This window comes from Mizuhopecten yessoensis, unplaced genomic scaffold (assembly GCF_002113885.1).
Source record: "Mizuhopecten yessoensis strain PY_sf001 unplaced genomic scaffold, ASM211388v2 scaffold11081, whole genome shotgun sequence".
Taxonomy (NCBI): Eukaryota; Metazoa; Mollusca; class Bivalvia; order Pectinida; family Pectinidae; genus Mizuhopecten; species Mizuhopecten yessoensis.
Genome location: NW_018408870.1, coordinates 99589 through 118070, shown reverse-complemented (window position 1 = coordinate 118070; position 18482 = coordinate 99589). Strand labels below are relative to the sequence as shown.

General features: G+C 36.4%; 2 protein-coding genes across 4 annotated transcripts; one reads left to right on the top strand and one right to left on the bottom strand.

The window, feature by feature from the left end:
- On the top strand, window positions 1-1179 carry LOC110465473 (neuronal acetylcholine receptor subunit alpha-7-like). The gene has a single exon (XM_021521309.1). It carries the CDS (start codon window positions 1-3, stop codon window positions 1177-1179), a length of 1179 nt encoding a protein of 392 aa, XP_021376984.1.
- Window positions 1180-5542: 4363 nt separating this feature from the next.
- On the bottom strand, window positions 5543-18395 carry LOC110465468 (neuropilin-1-like). 3 transcript variants are annotated; one of them, XM_021521303.1, is made up of 8 exons: window positions 18312-18395; window positions 12561-12647; window positions 11700-11821; window positions 9465-9667; window positions 9111-9260; window positions 8442-8601; window positions 7814-8002; window positions 5543-7076 (listed from the first exon to the last, which is right to left on the bottom strand). In XM_021521303.1, the coding sequence occupies exons 2-8, from the start codon at window positions 12587-12589 to the stop codon at window positions 6871-6873; spliced, it is 1059 nt and encodes a 352-aa protein (XP_021376978.1). In that variant the 5' UTR covers window positions 12590-12647; window positions 18312-18395; the 3' UTR covers window positions 5543-6870. The 3 variants fall into 3 exon arrangements, with proteins under 3 accessions (XP_021376978.1, XP_021376979.1, XP_021376977.1); XM_021521304.1 differs by lacking the exon at window positions 18312-18395 and adding an exon at window positions 15834-15886; XM_021521302.1 differs by lacking the exon at window positions 18312-18395 and having other exon boundaries at window positions 12561-12819.
- Window positions 18396-18482: the final 87 nt, after the last annotated feature.

Here is an 18482-nt window from a genome sequence, read left to right as displayed (position 1 = left end):
ATGGATGACTTGGTGAGACTGAAGAATACTCTGTTCCAGAACTATACCAAGGACTTTCGTCCTGTTTATAACATGAGTGACCCGATACACGTGACACTCGATATGTTCCTAATCTCTGTTTTAGACCTAGACGAAGTGACCGGAACAATCACCCTTAACTGTGGTCTCGCATTGTTTTGGACTGATTACCGCCTTGCCTGGGACGCAAGCGAATTCGGTATCACCTCTTTCGTGTTTAATTCGTCAAATGTGTGGAAACCACGAATTTACATTACAACATCATCTGACGATTTATCGGATTTCTCTTTCGATGCCTTCGACGTAAGGGTATACTCTAATGGCTCAGTAACATCTTCGCCAGGTCGACATGTAAAGGCTAGTTGCAGCTTCGACATGACCAGATATCCGACTGATTCACAAACGTGTGTCATGCAGATTGCGTCATGGATGTTTGCAGCTTCTGAGATGGTATTCATCATAGCACGTCCAAACATCAGCATGGTTTACTATAAACCTAATGGGGAGTGGAACATCGACTGGACATCAGTCACAAACAACACTGATTTTGGACCTCACTCCTCCATATTAGACTTTTCAATTCACCTTACAAGACGTTCTGCATATTTCATCATATCAATGACTATACCTGTGCAGCTTTTGTGTTTCCTCAACCCGTTCGTGTTCCTCTTGCCCGCCTCCTCAGGAGAGCGGATTTCCTACACAATCACTATGTTCCTGTCCTTGGCCGTATATATGACGATTATCGGAGAAAACATGCCGAACGTTTCCGATCCTATGGCAGGGATTTCCTATTACCTCCTAGTGGCTATGTTATACAGTTGCCTGCTGATCTTATTGACGATATTCACCCTGCGCTGTGAGGCTGTTACTGATATACGCAGGTTCCCTTGCTGGATGTTGAGGATTGCCCCACGGCAAGTATTTCACAAACCAGTCGAAACCATCAGTAAAGGGGATTCTAATAAGAAAGTTATAGATACAGAAAGGATGGAGGATGATAACGCAACAGAGGAAACAATTTGTCGTGACGAAAAAGAGCTATTACAGATTTCTAGGAAAGAAGACTTACTGCGATTTATTGACAAAAGTCTTTTCTTTATAACTCTCTTTGTGATTGTAGTTATAGGTTTCGTGTTTTCGCTATCCTTCTGGGTTTAATTTGAGAAGTTACTGTGTCCGTTTATGCGTTATTTAAATAACGTATACAAAGTTTTAAATGTACGGCTATTCCCTCGCCTCTGTGCTAATAGATTCAAAACAATAATTGAAAAAGACGAAAAATCTATGTCATGGTCATTAGGCAATTTTATATAGCGCATAGTCAGGTGTAGCACATAGTCAAGTGTGATACAAATGTCAAGGTGGCCAAACTTATTAACAGTTTGTCCAGTAAGATTAGTATTTGAAATTATTAATTTTTAATTTTAAATACGATGTAAATTGAGTACATATTAATACTTGCGCTGTGTATCTTGTGTAATGGTATACATGTCTGTGTCGGGTAATGTACCTGTGTTATCATTGTGACGTATGAGAGGTTGGTGCAAGTGCACTTTAACCCTGCATGACCCTGTCCATGCACGTGAAAAGCCTCACATGGGCAGTGCCAAGGTGAGTTAATTCATTCTACACCAACCCTGGGCTTCGAATAGACGCATTTGAATTGCCTGTGTGCGTTACTTCCCCAGTCTTATATTTAATTTAAAATCATATAAAACAAACTATTACTTCAGTTTAACAAATTATTAAATAAAGTACTTTGGTTGTATAATCTGTTGCATTTGAACCATATTGCCGTAACATATCTTAAGCATTAAGTTAAATTAGGGTGCACGTGGTCAGGTTCTATAACATCATGTCACAGGGTTAAAATTAGGGTGTAATAATGTGTATAATTGTCTGAAATAAAATATAATTATATATTATTATATTTATAAGTAATGTCTAAATATTAAATACTTTATGGTATTAAAATATGTGGCTGTTCTGTTTAAGAAAGGCCTTAGTGTGAGACATCTCTCTTCCAGCCATGATGCTGTATACACACACTTTGAGCACATGACTTGGTTTGTCATTGCTGGTGATAAACAATTTAGATTGTGTATCATTTACAGGCCTCCACCATCTAAACAGAATGCTTTCCGAAATACAGTGTTTTTTGATGAATGGTCTACTTTTTTAGACCATCAAGTTGTTGTACCACAAGAGATTATTATCACGGGTGATCTAAATTTCCACTTAGACGATCTGTCTAATGTTGATGCCCGCCAGTTCTCTGGTCTACTAGATTCATTTTGTTTGTTTGTTTGTTTGATTTTGTTTAACGTCCTATTAACAGCTAAGGTCATATTCAAGGGGTCTGATTCAGCATATGACAGAAGCTACACACACCCATGGCCACACACTGGATGTGGTCATAACGAGGGAAGATAACTCAGTCATTCATGGAGCTATTTCAGTGATTGATCCATGTCTAAGTGATGTAAAGGGGAACCAATCTGGTGATCATCTTGCTGTCCACACAACACTGAATTGTAGTAAGCCAGCTCGTGCAAGGAAAGAAGTGAGCTTCCGGAAATTCCGCGAAATTTCAATACCAGATTTCAACAATGACATTCAGTTTTGTTCCGCCCTTCAATCTACTGAAGGCGAGGTTGATGATCTTGTTGAAGCATATACATTTAGTATAGAAGCCCTTATAGAGAAACACGCACCTCTGCAAACTAAGGTGATAACTGTGAGACCAAATGCCCCGTGGTATAATGAAAATCTCCGCGTGGAAAAACAAAAACGTAGACAAGCAGAGAGACAGTTGCGACGGACCAAATTAACCGTTCACCAACTGATTTATAGAGAGCAATGTCGGCTAGTTGGTTCACTGTTCTTTCAGTCAAAGAAGGCTTATTATTCGGAATAATTCGAAGAATGTGGCAAGGATAAAAGACAACGTTTTAGACTCACCAAAAACCTAATGGGACAGAAAGGTGAAATTATCCTACCAAGCTGAAATTCTGAAAAAGACTTAGCAAGCAAGTTCAGTGATTACTTTCTGAATAAAATCAGCTCAATCAGGAAAAATATTACCGAAGTGAACACCTCTGCTGACATTGACATCTTTGTCATGACTGCTGACATTGCATTTGATGGTGAACAATTGACAAAGCTCTCACCAACAACCCAGGACGAGTTGCGCAACATTATCATGACCTCGCAATCGAAGTCCTGTGAGCTTGATCCACTGCCTACAGACCTATTAAAGCAATGTCTAGAAGCACTGCTTCCTTTGATTACCGCAATCATGAACAAATCAATGGTTGAGTCAAAGGTTCCATTATGTTTCAAGAAGGCACATGTCAGACCATTGTTAAAAAAGCATGGAATGGACAAGGAGGAGTTGAAAAACTACCGCCCAGTTTCAAATCTGCCTTTTCTGTCTAAGTTTTTGAAGAAGGTTGTGTCCCGGAGTTTTGAGGTTCATCTCCATGCAAACAGTCTCCATGACAACATGCAATCGGCCTACCGCATGGGACTCTCTACTGAGACGGCCCTCCTACGTGTACATAGTGATAAAGCTTCTGCATTGGCTAACAAGTGCAGAGCGGTGCTTGTCATGCTGGACTTGTTAGCTGCATTTGACGTCATCGACCATGGCATACTTTATAAACGTCTGGAATACTCTTATGGAGTGACTGATACCGTACTATGCTGGATACAGTCATACCTGAGTGAACAACGACAGTGTGTTGCCATCGGATCTGCCAACTCGGAGGACAAAGTACTAGATTTCGGGGTTCCTCAAGGGTCGGTATTAGGACCACGAAAATATTGTATGTACTCCAAACCGATTGGAGAGATTTGTCGTCGCCATAGCCTTCGCTATCATTGCTATGCTGATGACACACAAATTTACATGGTCATAAAACCAAAGGACAGTTGGAATACAGACTCAGAAAGTCTGGAAGCTTGTCTGACAGATATCAGTATCTGGATGAACGCCAAATGCTTAAACTTAATCAGGAAAAGACGGAACTAATCGTTTTTTACCCAAAGTGTCAGCAAACAATGGCTCTCCAGCTCAAGGTTGGTGCCAGAACTATTGAGACTGTTCCAGCTGTTAAAAACCTAGGGGTATACTTTGACAGTTCTCTGAACATGGAGAAACAAGTGAACGCTATTGCCAAATACTGTTACTACCAGATCAGGAACATCGGCTGTATTCGGCAGTTTCTAACTGCAGATGCATGCACGATTTTGGTGCATTCACTTGTTACCTCTCGGCTGGATTATGGTAACGCCCTTCTCTGTGGTATATATGACAAACTAACTAGTCGTCTGCAGAGGGCCCAGAATACTGCAGCACGGCTAGTTACTCGTACTCGATAGAGAGAGCACATCACACCTGCGCTTTATTCGTTGCACTGGTTACATGTACGATACAAGTCGCAGTACAAAATTCTGGTATACACATACAAGGCACTGAATGGAACAGCTCCTCAGTACCTACAGGAGCTTGTTACCCTGTATCAGCCGTCAAGATCACTTCGGTCGGAGTCAGAATCTTTGTTGTGTGTCCCAAAATCTCGTACTGTGACCTACGGAAACAGATGCTTTGGTAGGGTTTCGGTTACGTTGTGAAATAGATTACCATCTGCTATTAGGAAGTCAAATACCCTGGCCACGTTCAAGAGGGACATAAAAACTCACCTCTTTACGTCTGCATTTTAGAATCTTTGCAAAGACGTCATGTAAATACTACCCTTTTATTTGTTCAATTATGTGCACATTGCTTGTTAAATGTATGAAAATGATTGCAAGCCTTTGTTGTTTGCTTTCACAATTATAACCATTACTATTATCCATATGTTGTAAAGCGCCTTAGAGTAATTTTACAAATTATATAGGGCGCTATATAAATGTTGTATATTATCATCATTATTATATGGTAACACGTTTACACGTGTCTGTAAATGTTCACTTAGACATTGTGATTTTATTTCAGGGAACTGTGTCCGTTTACGGGTGTGAATGAGTAATAAATACGCTGTCATCTGTGTATACATATGTCTATGGGTTAATATGTATTCACACCAGAAGAAACCCACACATATACTCGTATGACACATAACAACAGGAAGAGAAGAGGGACACATGTACACCAAAAACGGAAACAAATCAGTTTAGTATTGTTTAACTTCCTATCAACAGATATGGCTATTTAAGGACGGCCTCCCCTGTGTGACATCATGTGCCACTACTGACGCCTAGTATAATGTATCATGAAGACTGGAAAGTATTTAGTTAATAAATATATACACATTGAAGACTCGTAAGAATGCCGGTTCCTCTGCCAAAGACGGTTGAATTTGAAATTGTTTTACTGACGTGACTCTTGTTGAAATTTCATATTAAGACTTTTGAGATTAAAGAAATGTCACTGGTGTAAAAGATCATACTCTGTGGCAATCAGTTGTATGGCAGATGTGACGATAATAATGCATGTGGATATTTATTTTACAACAAAGTAAAAAATATGGGAACTCATAACACAAACCAGGAATACTTAGCATTTTATTCAAATCATAAAAATACCTTAAAAGGAAATATTTATAGCAGATCTTCGGATCAAAATTCAAGTTAAAATGTACATATATAAAAATTCAGAGCAAAGTTTCCGGTATATTTTGTTACTGGTGTACTATGTTTTATACTTTCTAAATTACTCTGTGGCTATTTATTATTATCATCATGCAATTGGTTTTCCGAATAAGTGACAAATTAAAAAGTATGATAAAACACATTTAATCAATAAATATGCTTTTTCATATGATTTACTTCGTTTCTGAAATTTACTAACTGATATATACAATCATGTTGTTGTTATGTGGTTTGCTTTTCGAAGTCAAGATTTTACGCAACTTATATATAACGAAGCAATAAGAAGAAAGCATACGGGCGTAGACAAATAGAGGATTAAGGCATGGATGCCAATTTGGGCCTTCTCAACCTACATTGAACAATAATCTTGCCAAAATAAGTTTACTAGGTGTATGACAGGGAGTAGTAATACATCCGTCATTATAGCCTAACCAGGATTCTCCCTGGATCTTTAAAGGTGATGATTTGTTTTATATCAATGGATGTACATCTATTTATTTAAAAACATTTCTATTGTTCTGAAGATCTATCTTAATTTGCTCAAATAACCGACAGGTTAAAACAGTCAGGTAGCAAGGTACACTTGTTCGTCCACACCTTTCTTCTTATTCTGGTCTATATATCTGAGTATCTGTAGCATGCACACAGCCGCTCAATTCGAAATAAATGTTAGTTGGTCTGATTATCGTAGGGTTCTGTATTTAAGGACAAAATAGAAAGAGTCGTTGACATAATTAAGCCGATTTATAACAGGGTAATAATGACGTACTCTTCAACAATTATATTATTATCAAAACTCCAAATTATTTGTCCTTTTAATTCATGCTTTTGATTGGTCAAAAGTTAGGCATAAGGGGTAGTTTGGGATGACAGATTTCCATTGTCCTTTCAAACACAATGACAACCACAGCTTGCGTTTATATGATTTTGCAAGTTTTTGGTATGCAGACTGTATTATGTCACTTCAAACCCTATCACGGCTTTTTATTTAAAAATGGGAAAAAGGCCACAGAAAGTTGATGTCGAATCATTGTACGATTTTGTTCGAATTTTGTTTGTAGGTAAATCAAGCTCCCCTTCTGATGCACTCTTTTTGAATATAGGAATGTTCGGAGAACTGGTCAAAGCAAAAACAAAATACAACAAGAAGTCAGTTATTAAGTTTCACTAGCCTACAGACAGAAATAAGTTACATTAAATGTGTCCACACACGGAGAAGAGTGCTTGAGAACAATTCACACTAGCCAGGCCTGTTGTTGTCAACATCACACAGTGACCTTGAATCGGGTCAGGGTTGCCTGGAGACCAGAGGGCGCTGTCAATCACTCCAAAGCCATCACTATACTGCCACTCATTTAAAACATACCTTCCGGACACGTACATCTGATTGTGGGCGTTCCCTGAAAATTACAAAATATCTATCTGGTAAAGAGTAACGAAGTATTGTATTTTCGATAGGTATTATTGAGTACAACGTCTAAGTATATTATTTTTGTAACTTGTAAGGTTTTAATGATTAGTTAAAGTATAAAATATAATTGTTGCCAACATAACTTCTTGAGAATCACCACAAATACAGTGGATTATATTTGTTTTACATATTTGTATACAATCTTTATAGATACACCTGTTTCACTATGTTGCTTTTGGCTTATAAAAAACATCACTACAACTTTTCAATTTACATTATACATGTATCCGGAGTGCATGGCAAAATCAAATTCAGTAACGGAAACTTATTAAGGATTTTTAATGTCATTGGTCTGCCCCTTTTCAAAGACTCTAATATACATTTGTAAGCTTTATTTGTCACAAACAACTTTAAGAAAAAACTAGTGTCTTTTCCACATTTACTTTATAAAAAAAAAATCTGCTGATATTAGTTATTTCGTAACGTATGGATATAACATCGTGTTTCACGTAATGTTTATACAGTGATAATTGGAAGATATTCCTTTGACCTGATATCGAAATTTAAACTCATGAATGTCATCTGACCACAGGTTCATGTCGTATCCAAACAGATTTCAGTAATGATGTAATCTGTTAGTAAATAATGGAGTCATTGAATTTTAGACACACTCTGCAGTGGCAAGCCCTATTCCGATGTCAAGTATTTGTTTTTTCATTTCCCTACTTAGTATATCGTTTCCCTCCACGACTGCCTTAAGACTCGCCATCAATGACAAGGAATCTATCTTGATGAGCTGTGAATATTGTTGGGTACAGAGCCTGGCAGCGTCCAACTGGTTATGATCACGTTCGTTCACCTTGTACAGTGTGTCGTCGTTCAGGACTGGTTTGAATCCTAAAGCTTTGTGTATGTCTTCAATAAAGTAAATAATACATAGAATGTTAATCATTTTGTTGAATTCCAATAAGCAACATGGATTCTAAATATGACTTTGTCACTAGCTTTCTATATCGATACAGATTTAAATCTTCCAAAACTGATACGTTCTTAGTTGTTCCATTCATCAAAAACAAATCACAATGCAAACAAATGACAGCAAATACTTCGTGAACACCGTCATGATATCTAAAACACTTGAAAGTAAAAACTACATATGTAGAACCAACAGTGGCTCTTAGGCCTTTAATTGGATCAACAGGAAGTCGAGCAAAGGGTAAGCGACTCCAAAGTATACAAACAATTGTGGTGATTGAACGATGAAATATGTAAATAAAACCATGTTTCAACATTTTGCAGCTGGAAATTAGATCTTTATTATTTATGTTTGTTAAACATTCATGAAGTGTCTTACGTTTACGTGTTTCCCTAACGGTGTAACAGCCACTGACGTCAAAACGGAGAGATATATGATTGTTCCAACTCCTTGGAATAATCCGGAGGTACACTGCAGTGATACTTGGGACAACGCTAGCCTTAACTATGGTGGTCTGGTCATTGTTTCCGGTAAATAACTGAAAAATGATAAATAGTCAAAACGTTCTTTTGTTTGTTATATTTACAAAAATAATACGTTTTATCCAAGTAAAGTAAAATATATAAAAAATACATAGTAAATAAATACCTATTAAAAATAAAGTTTGTCGAAGCATAAAGTCTTTGGGAAATAAATGCCGAGCAAAAAACATATTATATCTTACAGGATCCGAAACATATGCAGAAAATCGCGATAATAGTAAAAACTTTCTCCCCTTTTTCACAAATAATTCCTTTTTAAACTAGTATTTCATGTAAACCGTACTACAAATAAATGTTAGTTAAAAGGATAAAGCAAATCTTTCGGGCTTGGCCAATCACCTTGTACCTTAAAAAAAAAAAAAAAACGGTGTTAGAGAACACCAAGATGTGTCCGTATAATCGATTTTAGTTTGAGCTATCTGCCACGTCAGTAAAAGAAACGTATGCTATTGCTTTTTGATATCTTCGTCAAATATCGAATGCATTATTATCCGATATAACCTACCCTAGGTTCTTGGTTGTCCGACATCACTGTAGTCCAAGTAGTATCATCCATGCTATAAGATAGGTGATAGGTTTCAACCCACTGGTTACATATGCACTTTCGACCTTGCAACAAGATTGTTTCTACTTCCGTTTCTCTTGGGAATTTAACCTTAAAAACAAAGTTATTTCAATATACACAAAATGAATGAGATGTTTCCTGGTGGGGGAGGTATCTTCGTTCAATCATAAATCGTTACCTCAATGTTATCGTTATTGCAAATATTTTTCGTCAATTAATAACTTCGTTAAACAAAAAACAAAATACTCTTGAATATTGCAAATCTAATTAAGGGTCGATCTCATCAGAAAATACCTGTATATATTGTTGATTATCAGCATATTCAGATGACCAAGCACCCGTAGTGCGTTTGGTATCATTTCTTTCATTATATAGCCTGCTGTTTTCTTCACCATGGTCGGGATGGCCCTCCCTCGTCCATGTAGTAGATGCGGACAACGCCGAATCTTTCACACCATACAATCCCGATACGAGGTAATCTGAACACACTGTTACGTCTGAAAGAGGAAATTTGTGGGTCCTTTTATACTTATCTGTAACGCCAGGGAGTGTTTTGTCTGTGAAGAGACAACTGTGAGCCAAAGGGGACAATACGTGATTACTTCATACAGTAGGTTGTGTATTGTCTAAAACGAGGCATATAAACAAAATGTAAATAAAGTATCCAGTTGGGTGCTGGTGGTTATTTTGAAAGGAGACAAATAACGAGTCAGGATATATAGTATTGTTTATTTGATGTCAGATCTTTGTATAATAAGAAGACAAATCTGCAAGTCAAGGCAGACAACTTTAGATGTCACTCTGAAACTTAAAAAGAAACACAAGTCAGGGTTCAGCGTTAACACTTTAGTTATCACTTAATTCTTTGTAAACAAGAAACCGATGCTACATTTCTCTGAGGGCACATTTTCTTTTATAATGAATTATAACTAAAGTATTGAGATTGTTGTCTCAAGCAGTCGCAAAAACAGAAACAAGTTTAACTGTTTGCTAAAATACATACTAAAAAATGTCCAGTATGGGACAGGTTTCGTTATAAAATATTGAAGGAATGTGTCAAATGTGTTGTAAAAGTTGCTTCCAGTCTCAAAACAGTGGATTCAAAAGTGGAATTAACTAGTTTTTTCATTTATAATACCGTCAATAATTGAAAAATACAAAATGACAAAAAAAAACCTGTTTGAATATACCGTAGACTTGCTTGTCTGCCATAATTGAGAGGAAAGCAGTTTTTAGATACTGCAATTTCGGGCCTTATTGCCCTTTCAACTAAACCGTATGGTGAGCCGATTAACCTTTTATTCCATTCGAGTGACCTGACCATAATGAATAGCTGATATAACTTAATCCTTGATGTGAAAATTGGTGATAAAACAATAATAATTATCGCAATCGAAATCGTTATTACTGTATAAACATATTCGTTTAGACCAATAACTCGGAAAATACCAGGGCTATTCTTACATAAAGAGTTGTAAATCCGCAAGTCCTTGAGATTTGTAATGCAATAATCGTCGCATTTGTCTAGGCAACGCTGCTCAATTAAAATGGTACTTTGAGATGGTTCCATCAAGGTTTACACCCAAAGCAAAGCGCACAGAAGATTCGATCATGCCATTTTGTGATTTTTTAAGGCTAACAGGTCCAGTGCACATACTATTAATATATTCAGACCTCAGCATATGATTGTTTTCCTCATTATGTGATATTTGCCTGTCATGTGGCGAGACTTTTTAAAGTAAAACAATTCGTCCACTATTTACTACAACAAGATAAATAAACAATTTATTAATAACGACGGATCACTCTTTATCACAGGGCATAGTTTATACCTAAATAAGCTATTACTAGCTATTATTATACATACTATTAAATGAACTCTAACTGTTGATCATGTCTGACACCAAAAGTAGACGATCTGTTTCACTTTTTCGTAATGTCACAGCAATTGTTAAAAAGTGAACACTAACAATTAAAGTAATGACAAAGACATTCTGTGCCGAAAACAAAGGTGGGATACCAAGCCAAATAGCCGTACTGATACCCTATACCTTGCTCTTTACCTCACTCCCTGTTGTAGGCTACACTAAGGTATCTAACTGACCCGTGAACTACTGCACTAGTTACTACTAAAGTCTATTTAGCAGTTTTACCGATTGTTACAACTGTTAAAAATACTAAAAGCTTCCTTCATTTTCCACACTTGGACCAAACTCGTTCCGATGTGTACCTATTTCATAATTGCACAGATTTCCACAACTTAACGCATTTCATAACATATGTGCAATTTCGATTATCATGACTGTGTAAGCCACTCATCTACACCAAAAGCAGAAAATGGAGACATTAAAACAAGAAACTTGTAACTGCAACACTATTCTGAGTACTCTGAAAAAATTGGTTCAATTAAACTTTGAAGGGCTGATATTTTCTCTTCTGTTTACCGGGATTTATATTGGACGATTTAAAGAATTCAGGGTGTAAAACCAACTACTAAAACTTAAAATAAGAAAATAAAAAACAGCATACTCAAAATCGCACGGTCTTCTAGTCTCTCAACACGTTTAGTTAGGGCCTTGATTTCATCCGTCAGCTCAGACAGGTGGCGTGAATACCTTCGGTCATCGTTACACAGTTCCGTCAGAAGTGGCCTGATAACAGCAGAAACATATGTTATTTGAACATTTTCAAAAGTTTATATACCAATTATGTGCTTATTTAATATCGAATTCAAGACAATATCTGTTATACCAATTGAAATTGATTTCTTAAATTTTGTTTTAATTAGCAATTATCGACTTTTATTGAGGTGAATATTGGATTGTATGAGTTCGAAAAAGTAATACTGAACTAGACGACTTCATCATGATTTATGTTGTACTTTAATCATTATATAAGATCAAACGTAAGAAAATTATTAAACAAAAATAACTGTACCAGCGAGCATTATGTTCATTTATGACGTTATAAAGAAAATATCAATATTGATTATTTTTTTTAATTTAACAAATGCCTGACCTCCTAAGGATACATGTAACATCCACATAATGAAGATGATTAGAAACTCCTTATTTGGCCATTTTCACTCATCAACATTTTTTACATGTAATATAACATATTAACGAGGTTATTAATTACTACGATACTAAAAATATTCTCCTTAAATTATGTAAATGAAATGATATCCAACCCAATGAATAAGTTGGAGAGTGACGAAATTTCAAAACTATTCATTCGATCTATTAATACAGCTCTGAAAATTATCCAGGATATTACAAACGTGGTACATGTAACGATATCGACACAATTAAGAAATTAAATGCCTTGACGACTTTTGCAAAAGGAAGAAGTTATTTGAAGTAACAACGTAGAATTTAAAAAGACTTTTACCTGATTTGGTTTAGTATCCTCTGTTCCATGAGAGCTGATTCTACTGTCTGACGACGGTCAGATGACAAAGGTTGTCCACTAGATAATCTGTTAAACGTGAGAGTTAGTAGAAAGACGCATAGGAAACTTATATCATTCATATTGTGTATGTTCTTGTCTTCAGCAAGGCCCGGTACCTGATGTGTTATGAAATGCAGTGACTACGTCGACTGTATTGTACATGGAGGACGTCGTGATATATATGCGGCAGACTGTATCGCACACTTAAGTAGTACATGTAATGATGAGTGATACTATCACGGACCTAACACGTCCACTTCCATGGCCTTTGCTGAGGTTATCGCAAGTATACACTTTCGTGTAGGGCTGGCTACCATGATGTATGTGCAGAAATATTCAGAATGCTATTTTTTCTCGAAGATTGAGTTTTTCAAAACATACTCGTATTGCAAATAAATATCATGATGAAAGTTAACATTTTAACGTTTTTAATGTGTTTAATTTCAGTGGGTGAACTCCTTGTATTAAATATGGTGCTGACATAAGGATGGAGATCATTGAATCCCTGATGAAAAGCTGAAATCGAAAGCTTGAACATAGTTGACTGTTGATATGTATTTAGTTCTGTTCTGTTTAGAACATATCATATATATTAACAAAGATATTTATTGTAGTTTATACATGTTTATATATATATCGTTGTAATGTGTACAAATAGGTTTGTCAAACAACAGTACAAAAATAAGATTTATTCATCGTTGTATCGGAAACTCCCTTGTCATCTGCTTCCTTTTTTTCAAGTAAAAATGTACGAAAGGAGATTTGTCGTGATTTTGGAGTCAAACTAAAGAAAATACAATGATGAAACTCCCTTATCATCTGATTCATTTTATTTAAACCAAGCCTTGAGATTAAGAGACACCAATACGTTTTTACGCCTTGTGATAGAGCGAAACTGTCGCCGACTTTATAGTGTTCCCTCACGCTACTTGTAGTCCAAACGAGTCGCTAAAGGCAAGTATTTTATTCCAACAAAACAGCGTTCGATAGCAACACAATTACCGTGTGCTTTCGTTGGTTGATCTTATGGTACATTTACCAAAAGTACCAAACTTTGAACTCAAAATCAATAATACTAGGGCAAAATATAAACAAGTGAAAGATTGACACGAATACACTCGAAAAGGTACAAGAACAATAAGGCCATGTGTTCCGGAAGGATAAGCGTGGTCTGCTTCATCGCTGACACCCCAAATGTAAATCGAATGTAAGTCGATTCCAAGTAATATAAAGACGTAAAAACGGTATTTGTTTTAACCTGCTAAACGTTCAGCATTTCGGGTAATTGTACTTTTCATTTTAATGTAACCTAAATGAATAGCATACTTGGCATGGTATTTTAGTGCAATAGCACTATCGCAAAGAAGGCAAATACACCAACATACCGTCTCAAGCACACATGCATACCTACATACAAACATTACACACATGGAGGAGCGTACTTCAATGACCTTAACTGTTGATAGGACGTTAAACCACCCGGACCTAGAACCAAACTAATACGTTTGTGTAACATTGCCTTATATGTTAATAGAAACATTTGTGACGCATCTGAGTGTATACGTACATGAACACTGATAAATACAGTCCATGTGTAGGGGATAAGGTTGTGCAGTAAATTTATTTATAGTCTGTTTGTAAGAAAAACACGTGTTTGTTTAATAATCAGCACCTAATGTTTACCATGTGCATTTTGAGAAACACGAAAAGACGCTGTTTGCCTGAAATATAGTGTTATTTTATTCTTGTACCATCAACATGTTTGTAGCATGTGGATTATTAACGTAATATTACATGTAGAAACATAATATGAAATATTGAATATTAATTATAAGCAGTTCTTCGCCCGAAGATTGATATAAATCATGTTTTTGGGTTCCTTGGTTAAACATGTCAAAAGAGCTTAAACATGGCTTTTACATGTTTCTAGAAGATAGGGATTTGCGGGTAAAATGACATTGAGCAGGAGCAAATGAGTCTGACATTTTCTGTTGTTTTTTTATCATAAAAAATTATCTTAATAATATCTTGAATATATTTGATATTTAATCAGTTAGTTGTCTTGTTAGATATGCAATTTGTGTACATTGCAGCGTTTTTCAAAACAAGAAACCTGTTGTTATTCATCAAATTTAAAAGGTCTTACAAAGGCGTTAACAAGTGTTCAAACCTGACTGTTTGCACATTTTATGTATATCAACAAATGCTACATCAAATACACGGAAGAAATGATACACGAGGGATATATGGGGAAATATATATTCAAATGTAACATACGGAGTTTATATGTGGCTGTTGATAACTTACCCCATGGTACATATTAAGTAACAGGATCTAAATGTTGTCAAGTGCAAACATGATAAAAATAGTGCTTTTCAAGGGCTTTTGTACTTGAGAGGCGTTTACTTGCTTGATATACGGAGTGAAGTAACACTTTTATATAACTCATTGTTAAGATGCACAGTCACCCCACCACACCACTATTTCATCCACTCAAGCAAAACAAACCTTATGCGCCGGGAAAGTACAAAAATACAACAAAATGGGAAAGTTGCTTATACAATCAATTACATTCGTTTAAATTATCAGGATCCTTTGGGCAAAATGTTCAGTAAAAAAAACTTTGATTAGTAACACGGCAATTAATGGGGTTTCATAAGTTGTCCTGGTATCTTCATAGTTACTACTGTTTTTTTCATCTTTTTTTCATGTTTGTTGACACTTACCCTTCCGGAACACCTGGTCTAATGATCCTTAACATTTTTCAAGTTTTGTTGATTTTGAGTTTTGGTTTAGTTGACACATAAGCATTCTCTTTTTATACATGTTCATTTCCTTTGAAAATTTTGACTAAACACAAATCACTTGCGCTTTCTTATACTGACAGTGACAAAAAATAATGGTCTACTATGACGGTTATAAGTTTATATGGTTTGTCGAAAGTTGTACATTGTGTATGATACCAAAGAAACATGAGAAATTCTTTCGGTTTGATTGGTTTGGTTTCCCTTCAACAGGGTTTAACTTCCTATCAACAGCTAAGATCACTACAGACGTGTCTCCATGTGTGTAATGTATTCAGAAGACAGGGTATGTTGGTGTAGATACCTCCTTGTGATATCCGGGTTCTAATGCCAGCTTTAAAATGCTACCTTAGTAAAATCCCAAGCTGAAGGCATCAAGCACAGAATTCATTCCGCCTTGTATACTTACAACTGGTGAACCTTTTGTTGTTACTACCCTTCATGCTGCACGCTAAGCAGGGAATAACAACTGCCACTTTTAAGGACTTTGGTATGTTCAAGCATTGGGCGAACGTTCAACATGAAAGCCAAACGTGAGGTATTGCCAAACAAGGCGCTAGGAAATAAAAGGTAGGACTGCAGCAGTAACGAGAAATACAGATATCGCAAATATCGCATAGGGTGCAGCAGGTCGACTGTATTATGGTGCGGCTATGCCTATATTCATTATCATTTCAAGTCAACATGAACAAATATTGTAACATACTGTTTTAACTAAACTTGCCTTCTTTGCAGAATATGAAAGTTCCTAAGCAATAATATGTACACAAATCCAGGGGAGACAGATTATCATTTTTTGTTATTTAGTAGAGTAACTAGATCATTAAAACATCGGCTTCACATGATTCTGTCAGCAATGCAACAGGTAAAATATTTGAATTTTTTCTCGCTTGTAAACACCGCGGACATGAACAAGGCTACTCCTTGTACAGTCGAACCTCGTTATCTCGAAGTCGACGGGATCGCTGGAAAACTTCGAGTTATCCGAGTGTTCGAGTTAAGCGAGTTCATGTGTTTGGCATAAAGCTTGGTAAAGTGTTCGGTCAAATATGAGGCTATCAATACGTTGACTGTCGGAAAAATCAACAACTTATATAAACAGTCGATAAATGACAAAAAGATAACTATATAAAATAAGAGTAACAATTTATTCATAATCATATTAATGAATTGATACAACTCAATGTTACAATAAACACATACAAACAGGAAGAACGTTTACTGTAAAACTTACATGCTGTCTCCGACCTCGCTATGCTGATAGCGGAAATGAAAGTGCGCAAGTCTTTACACAAATCACGGTATTGGAGCGTACACGTAAATGATGTTTTTAATGAGTACACGCGAAAACAATACACATCGTAAATAAACACATTAAAGCACTAATAAAACACATTTACATTTAAGCACCGATAACAAGTCACGGAGCACTAACGACATATAGCTACTACTAGGTTTTCACCCTTTCAACTGATCCAAGTATCCCCCGGTGGAGCCGGGTCCTTCGTTGGATTGCTCAGTTGATTTCGACATTCCGAAATGGGTATGAGTTAATCAGGAAACATATCAACATTTATAGACCCCAATGACACTTGACATCTCCTCAACACGACGTACTCAATAATAATTATCGTATTGTTACTATAATCCCTCAATTAATTATCAGTGTCACTGCCATACAAGCTCCTGTAAAAACATAAATCGACGAACCAGTCCTAGGTTGTGATTTTTACTGTGGAGCTTATTTACGCATGACCGCACACAGTGACCCATTTACCGGTTAGAATGTGTCGGCTGCTTTGGTGTAAATAATATGCCATTCAAATTGTTTACGGGCTCGCAGTGAGTACTAATTGTTGTTAATCTACATTGATGAAGTCTGTTTCTTTATTTGAACAAAGTGTTTTTACAGTCAAACACATTTTAATACAATAAGTTTAATCGAAGTAATTATGACCGAGCGTAAGCTGTTCTATGAGAACGATGTTTACCGTAGGACTGCGTCTAATATGTATCAAATAATTAAAGAACATATGATCGACTTGTGAATCTTAAGAAACTTTGAGGTAAGCGATATTTTTATGTAGGATTTACGTTGTTGGGACCGATATTTCACTTCGAGATATCCGAGTTATTCGAGTTTTCAGAGTTCGAACTAGCAGAGTTTTTATTACTAAGATTAAGAAGAGTTTTGGCCGGGACCGATGAGACACTTCGAGTTAAACGAGGTCTTCGAGTTAAACGAGTTCGAGATAACGAGGTTCGACTGTATATGAAGCAGTTCACTACTCATCATAATTGATAACATACCAAAATAATCATAAACATAACACAACACAACGCTGTGCTTTCATCGCCAGTAACGGGCGGGGCGGTGGGTGGGGTGGTGGGGTGGCATAATGAAATATTTTGAAGGTAGCAGCCAGCGGCAATGCATACAATATACGCCATTTTCGTAGGTGTTAGGAGATACACAATTTATCACAAGACCACCGGAAGCACACCATATTTCGGTCTCTTTGAATTTCTTTTTCATTGGAATGAAATATTTGGCTTTAGCGACTTTCTTGGCAATACCTCACTTCAGTGCTGGGCGCCATCGGAATGGCATTTAAGTGAGGCATCACTCTAAAGTCGGCGTCAGATACGTTCTAATCACATAAATATACCAACATTCTTTGCCTCCGGCACACAAACACATTCACGGAAGCATTAGACACATGGAGGCAAGTCCTGTTATGACCCCAGCTGTTAAAAGGACGTCACACATAAAAAACTAAATCAAGCCCTTTATATTTCTTTTTTTTCTGTTCTAACATACTAGTAACACATATCATGTTTGTAAAATAATTTGATAAGGTTAAAATCCTTCACCCGTTTTACTTACAATACGCTGCGGTGTAGATCAACAAACCTCACAGTCTACACTGTTTTAGCTCTAGCCAATGAGATTGAGTCCTTACACTTCCTGGTATCAGAACACAATGGTGTTGTATGAGTAACCGAGAATGCATGAACAAAGTTCAGAACATGAAACCGCATGTGTTAATGTCCAGTC